At 41.4% G+C, this 6,259-nt stretch overlaps 1 protein-coding gene across 2 annotated transcripts in view; it reads right to left on the bottom strand.

Annotated features, from left to right (window-relative positions):
• Positions 1-4,982, bottom strand: part of dhx36 (DEAH (Asp-Glu-Ala-His) box polypeptide 36) — a 29,023-nt gene extending 24,041 nt beyond the window's left edge. For both annotated transcript variants that reach the window (XM_034866913.1, XM_034866914.1), the window contains exons 1-7: positions 4,405-4,982; positions 3,710-3,867; positions 3,446-3,559; positions 3,053-3,284; positions 2,606-2,644; positions 2,303-2,473; positions 2,053-2,132 (exon numbers count right to left, since the gene is read on the bottom strand). In XM_034866913.1, coding sequence (XP_034722804.1) covers positions 2,053-2,132; positions 2,303-2,473; positions 2,606-2,644; positions 3,053-3,284; positions 3,446-3,559; positions 3,710-3,867; positions 4,405-4,668 — 1,058 coding nt within the window. In that variant the 5' untranslated portion in view covers positions 4,669-4,982. The remainder of the gene's footprint in view (positions 1-2,052; positions 2,133-2,302; positions 2,474-2,605; positions 2,645-3,052; positions 3,285-3,445; positions 3,560-3,709; positions 3,868-4,404) is intronic.
• Between the last annotated feature and the right edge of the window lie 1,277 nt (positions 4,983-6,259).

The following is a 6,259-nucleotide window of genomic DNA, read 5'->3' as shown; positions in this document are numbered from 1 at the left end:
GACCCCCTAGGGGTCGCGGACCCCCTGTTGAAGACCCATGCTCTAAACGTTTCCTACTTCATTCTTGTAATTTGCTGCACTAGACCAGGACAAGAGAGATCCCATTTAATTCTGTGACTGTGTGCACGGACTGAGTTTAACAAAGCTTGAGATACAAATTGTCAGCTTTTGCATATAGTATGGCCACTGTGAGACTGTCTACATTAGTGACAATGACAGTGGGCAATGGCAGCAGAGCATCACGCTTAAAGAGAAGCTTTTTTAAATCTGCATTGACTTTACTTTCTTTGATACAAAACAGTGCAATAGTGACTGTTTTTCTCCATTAAGGAGACCTGCAAATCACAACTGCAGTAACATGATGCAACTAAAGAAAAGAATTGTATCACATTAAAAGATATAGAAAAGTTGCAGTGAGCTCTTTATTTGAGCTTCTCTTGATGAGCTTCAAGAGGTAGTCACCTGAAATGGTTTCCCAACAGCACGTGTTGGCCCTTTTGCCTTCACTCTGCTGTCGAGCTCTCAAGGCAATGATCTTCATGAGGTAGTCCCCTGGAATGGTTTTTGCTTCACAGGTGTGCCTTGTCAGGGTTAATTAGTGGAATTTCTTGCATTTTTAAGGGAGTTGGGACCATCAGTTGTGTTGTGCAGAAGTCAGGTTGATACACAGCTGACAGCCCTATTGGACAACTGTTAGAATTCATATTATGGCAAGAACCAAGTAAAGAGAAACAAGTGGCCGTCATTACTTTAAGAAATGACTGTCAGTCAGTCTGGAAAATTGCCAATACTTTGAATCTGTCCCCAAGTGAAGCGCTACAACGAAACTGGCTCATATGAGGACCGCCCCAGGAAAGAAAGACCAAGAGTCACCTCTGCTGCTGAGGATAAGTTCATCTGAGTCACCAGCCTCAGAAATCGCAAGTTAACAGCAGCTCAGATTAGAGACCAGATGAATACCACACAGAGTTCTAGCAGCAGACACATCTCTAGAACAACTGTTAGGAGGAGACTGCGTGGAGCAGGCCTTCATGGTCAAATAGCAGCTAGGAAACCACTGCTAAGGAGAGGCAACGAGCAGAAGAGACTTGTTTGGGCCAAGAAACACAACTAATGGACATTGGACCAGTTGGAAATCTGGGCTTTTGGTCTGATGAGCCCAAGTTTGAGATCTTTGGTTTTAACTGTTGTGTCATTGTGCAACAGAGAAAAGGTGACCGGATGGATTCTACATGCCTTGTTCCCAAGCACGGAGGACGAGGTGTGAGGGTGTGGGGGTGCTTTGCTGTTGACACTGTTGGGGATCTATTCAAAATTCAAGGCATACAGAACCAACATGGCTACCACAGCATCCTGCAGGAGCATTCCACCTCCAGGCTGTGTAAGGGCTATTTGACCAAGAAAGAGAGTGATGGAGTGCTGCGCCTCCACAGTCACCGGACCTGAACCCAATCGAGATGGTTTAGGGAGAGCTGGACAGCAGAGTGAAGGAAAAAGGGCCGACAAGTGCTGAGCATCTCTGGGAACTCCTTAAAGACTGTTGGGAAACCATTTCAGGTGACGACCTCTTGAAGCTCATCAAGAGAATGCCAAGAGTGTGCAAAGCAGTAATCAGAGCAAAGGGTGGCTACTTTGAAGAAACTAGAATATAAGACATGTTTTCAGTTATTTCACACTTTTTTGTTATGTACATAATTCCACTTGTGTTCATTCATAGTTTTGATGCCTTCAGTGATAATCTACAATGTAAATAGTCATGAAAATAAAGGAAATGAATTGAATGAGAAGGTGTGTCCAAACTTTTGGCCGGTACTGTTCTGTGGTAATAATTCATCCCATATGGTTCCCTAATAAATCTTAATTATTCCCATTCATTAAAAAAACTGCCTTCAAAAAGAAAAGACTATTCAGTCTTTTTTTCAAAAGACAATGAATCAAACATGAAGCTTGCCTGTTATTTAAAATAACTGTTGGTTAATTCAGCAACAAACCAATGTCATTGTTCATGCGCTCATTTTAGTGCAACGTACATGTTTGAAGAAACTTTCTCACCTCTGTAGGCGAATTTGGTAACCACAAGAATTTCCATTCCCAACACTTTCTGCCCTCTCTGCTGCTACACGCTCTGCTACCTGAGAGGAAGCACACACACATACAAACACTGACTATCTAGTTTACATGACAGATGCAGGACAATGACATTTGTAGTGCACAAACATCATTTCACACACCTTAGCACCCACATCTATCCTTCAGGATGCACGCAGCAAGTCAGTCATGAATACACAGAGACATTACATACCGAGATGGCGCTGATGCGACGGGGCTGTGTGCAGACCACACGACACATTGAGCCCACGCCTCTATTGATGTAGTCATCTAGGATGAACTGGGTGACCTGAGTTGTTTTTCCGCACCCCGTTTCCCCGCTCACCACCAGGACTCGGTTTGAGTTGATCAGTTGCACCAGCTCCTGAAGACGGAAAGATGGAAGCAGGTGAGAGCAAGCGGAAGGATTAATAAGTAATGGGTAAAAGGGTGATGACATTATCTAGCAGAAATGTGATTGGTGATGAGGAATTTGCTGTTTAAATTAAGAACGTACCTCTTTTTTCCCATAGGATGGTAGTTTTTCCCTGAATTTCTGAAGAAAATGAAAATAGCAAACATTTGTTACCATTGAATAACATCTGTCAAATGAAGAGCAGCTGCATAATTGTATAACATAATGGGAACACTTTTTACAAACCAAAACATTTCTTATTTAAGTCTTATAACCACAGATAATCACAGATTCTATGTAATTCAGTAAGTCCTTAGTGACTGAGTGGAATGATGCATTACAATATCGTGATACTGGGATTAACCTGACCTGTAAAGTCATTAAAGTCATAATGAATATTATAATTATAATCCTGTAACTTCTAAAATAGAGTTATGTCGGGCGGAGGCAACCGTGGACACTTTTTTAATCTGTAGGCTTGTAGTAGTGTGTGTGCGTGTGTGTGTGTGTGTGTGTGTCTTTAAACTTGATACTAATCTTCATGCTTACCAGCATTTCTCTGTACTTTGGATCTGATTCCTTGCTCTGCAGATCCCTCTTTAAGCAGTCATCCAGTGATCTGTCTCTCGCTACTTCCTGCAATAAGAACTCCAGGTCCTTGTCTTCTCTTCTCAGTTTCTCTTTCTCCTCCTCCTCCTCCCTCTCCTCCTGCTGCTGCTGCTGCTCTTCATCATCCCACGCCTCTGGGGGCTCATCTTTAACAACTGCTGGAGAGAAGTAACTAAACAAAAACAATACAGTGTAAATATTCACAATGTAGGCATCACCAGGCAATATTGGTTGTTCTGTGATTGCAGCACAGAGTATCATCAAATATTAAACTTTATTTTTGGAGCAAGTAACATCTCTTTTAGCATGCATCTGATTTGCTTGCAAAGTTACCGTTGTGATTTGTGAGTTGCTTTTTTTTGGCCCGGAGTAACTTCTTCCTCCTCTTCCTCAGATTTGAACTCAATCTTCTGCTTTTCCTCTTCAGACAGATCCCCGTCAAAGTAACTGCAGGCACACATTTTGAGACATACTTGTGTCAGCAGTCACAGCTGAGAAAATAACTTCAGATACGATCTAACTTTCCCATGTTCTTTATTGGAAGCTTGAAATTACACCGCAAGTCTCAAATAGAATAGCTATGAAAGCTGTTCTTACCAATGACCACTGCTACTGGCAGATGTCCGCAAGCTGTCAGAGGTAGAGACACTTGCATCCCAGGCGTCTCTCCAAGGACCAGGCTGATCATTTTGGACAGAATTAAGCAGCTTGGTAATGTGCTGCTCTCTGGCCTCATCCATCTGGACCACTGCCCGCTGCACACAGACAAGGGAAGGGGAAAGTTCAGCCATAACCTTGCCGTTAGTCAAACCAAACGTGACTGAGGGCATGGTTTTAAGCCATGTTATTAGTGTTCAAATACATTTCTTAAAAAGCCCACCGAATCCCTCTAAAACGGTGAAATCTGCGTAATTATTTGAATCCAAGCAAATTATGCCACCTATTCAAACCCAGTAAATGAAATCCACAAATGCAAGTGTGCCTTTGTTTAGGTCTACCCACTTAATTGATAAAGAGACAAGATGTGTCAGGATCTGGTTGGCATAACCCCTCTCTGCAGGGTTTTGTCCAAATGTCACTGTGCACAATGGTGCACAGTAAACTCACTTACCAAATTAAATCAGCCTTATGTCCCACTCTTTGCAGTTAACACCTGAGTCCAGACCTACTTTCTAGCAGAGGCTAAAGCGCATTGAGGAAGAAACTGTCACCTTCTTTGTAAATTTAGTTAATTGCCGTTTAGACTGATAACCTGCCCCGTTCAACACAACGCGCAATAACAGACTCCCTACCGATCTGCGGTCGGCCTGTTTCCTCCTCACGGCTCCGTATCTTGCGTACCACAGACCAATCTCGCGTCCCTTCAGGTGTGGAGGAGGACGGTCCCGTTGTCCGCCTCTCCCTCCACCATCTCGGTCCTGGTCGAAGTCGGAGCTGTGTCCTCTTGAACCTCCTCCGCCTCCTCCTCTGTCCCATCTTTCTCTGCTTCCATCTCTGTTCCCTCGACCTCCTCTTCTGCCTCTTCTCCCTCCTCCACCGCCATATCCAGAACTCATGCCGCCGTCAGAAGAAAGCGGTGGTAGCACCAGGTGCTAAAACGATGTCAGTGAACGTAACGTTAGCTAGTAAGCAACGTTAGCTACTCGCTAATGCTAACGTTGCTTAGCTAGCTAGGTGTGTTGAATGGATTTTTGGGCCAGAGACTAAAGTTAACATATGATGCTACGCCTACGTAGCAACTGATAGTTAATGTATTGATAGCTAGTTACATGTACTATTTAAATCTAGGTTAACTCGTCAAAATACAGCACTTTGTGCTTTCTTGTGTCCATTCATAGTTGCATACAATCGTATCCATGTCGCACAGAAAACGACGTCAGAATGTTTTGCGGCATGATATTGTCGTAGCACTCTGTGATTGGTTATCCTCTCTCCACTCACTTGTCTCAAAATCCTCCGTGCAATCTTCAGTAGATGAGTTGGTGTGCATCACTTTGATAACCCACAAGCAAATGTGGCTATATTAAAAGCTTATCTAAGCATGACTTAAGTCTGTTTAGTCTATTAACCAATAGGCTTAATAATAATAATGATAATAATAATAATAATACAACATTTATCCTTTGATTAGTTATATTTTGTAATAGCCTTTAACAAGACAGTCCCAACTCCTTTGCTTCTGATGTTGCATTTGTACTCCTCGATGACAGATACAGTAATAGCAAGATCATTAGAGCTGCTGTGATTGTCGAGCAGACAGTAGTTGATTTGACTGTGAACAAAATTAGAGCCAAATGTTTATTATGGCCTTTTTTCTTCAAAAGTAAAATTTCTCCATTTAAAAAAAGTTGACACTTTAATCGGAGGTTGTAGGTCGTTGATCACTGTCAACAAAAGGTTATATACATTACCTGTAAAGATTTAGACACACTCACTTGAATGAGAGTGTGTCCAAACTTTTGACTGGTAGGCCTACTGTGTGTTTTTGGGGAAACAGTTTTGCTAGATGTTCAGTTATTTTTTTTAATTTACCCCATACAAACTAACAAACTTTGGAAATTGTTCATATGTATCATATACTTTGTAGAGTCTTTAGTCATCATGTCTTGTAAACCATTAAGTCTTAACATTTTGTTAACTGAAATATGCTTTTTATAAGACATCTCCTGCATTTAAAGTGATGTCCTATTGTGAAAATTAGTACACCCAATTTATTACGTATTATTTTCCTGTTTTGTTTTCTTCTAATTTAACATGTATTTTCTATCAGCATGCTTATCTGGTGTATTAAATTATTTCACTGTATTGTGGTGCCTGTTTGAATTAGGAACACATAAACACAGTCCAGAAAAGAAACCTGTGGCTATTTATTCCCCAGACCCTAACCATCACTGTAACAAATTTCTGTAATTTCTACAGCTAAATTTTACAGTAACTTCTTGTTTTGTCATTTTACAATGTTTTGCTGTATATTGCAATGCATTATGGGTCAAAACACTATTACAGTATGACAGCTTTTTTCCATAATAAATTACAGGCATATTTGCGCTTGACTGTAAATGATACAGTATGCAGTACATTTACAGTTATTTACTGTTGAATGCGTTGCATGAGGCAGTTGCTTTACACAAGACCATTTGATGGCCG

The sequence above is a fragment of the Etheostoma cragini genome, chromosome 3 (genome assembly GCF_013103735.1).
Source record: "Etheostoma cragini isolate CJK2018 chromosome 3, CSU_Ecrag_1.0, whole genome shotgun sequence".
Taxonomy (NCBI): domain Eukaryota; kingdom Metazoa; phylum Chordata; class Actinopteri; order Perciformes; family Percidae; genus Etheostoma; species Etheostoma cragini.
This window is presented reverse-complemented; position numbering and strand designations above follow the sequence as displayed.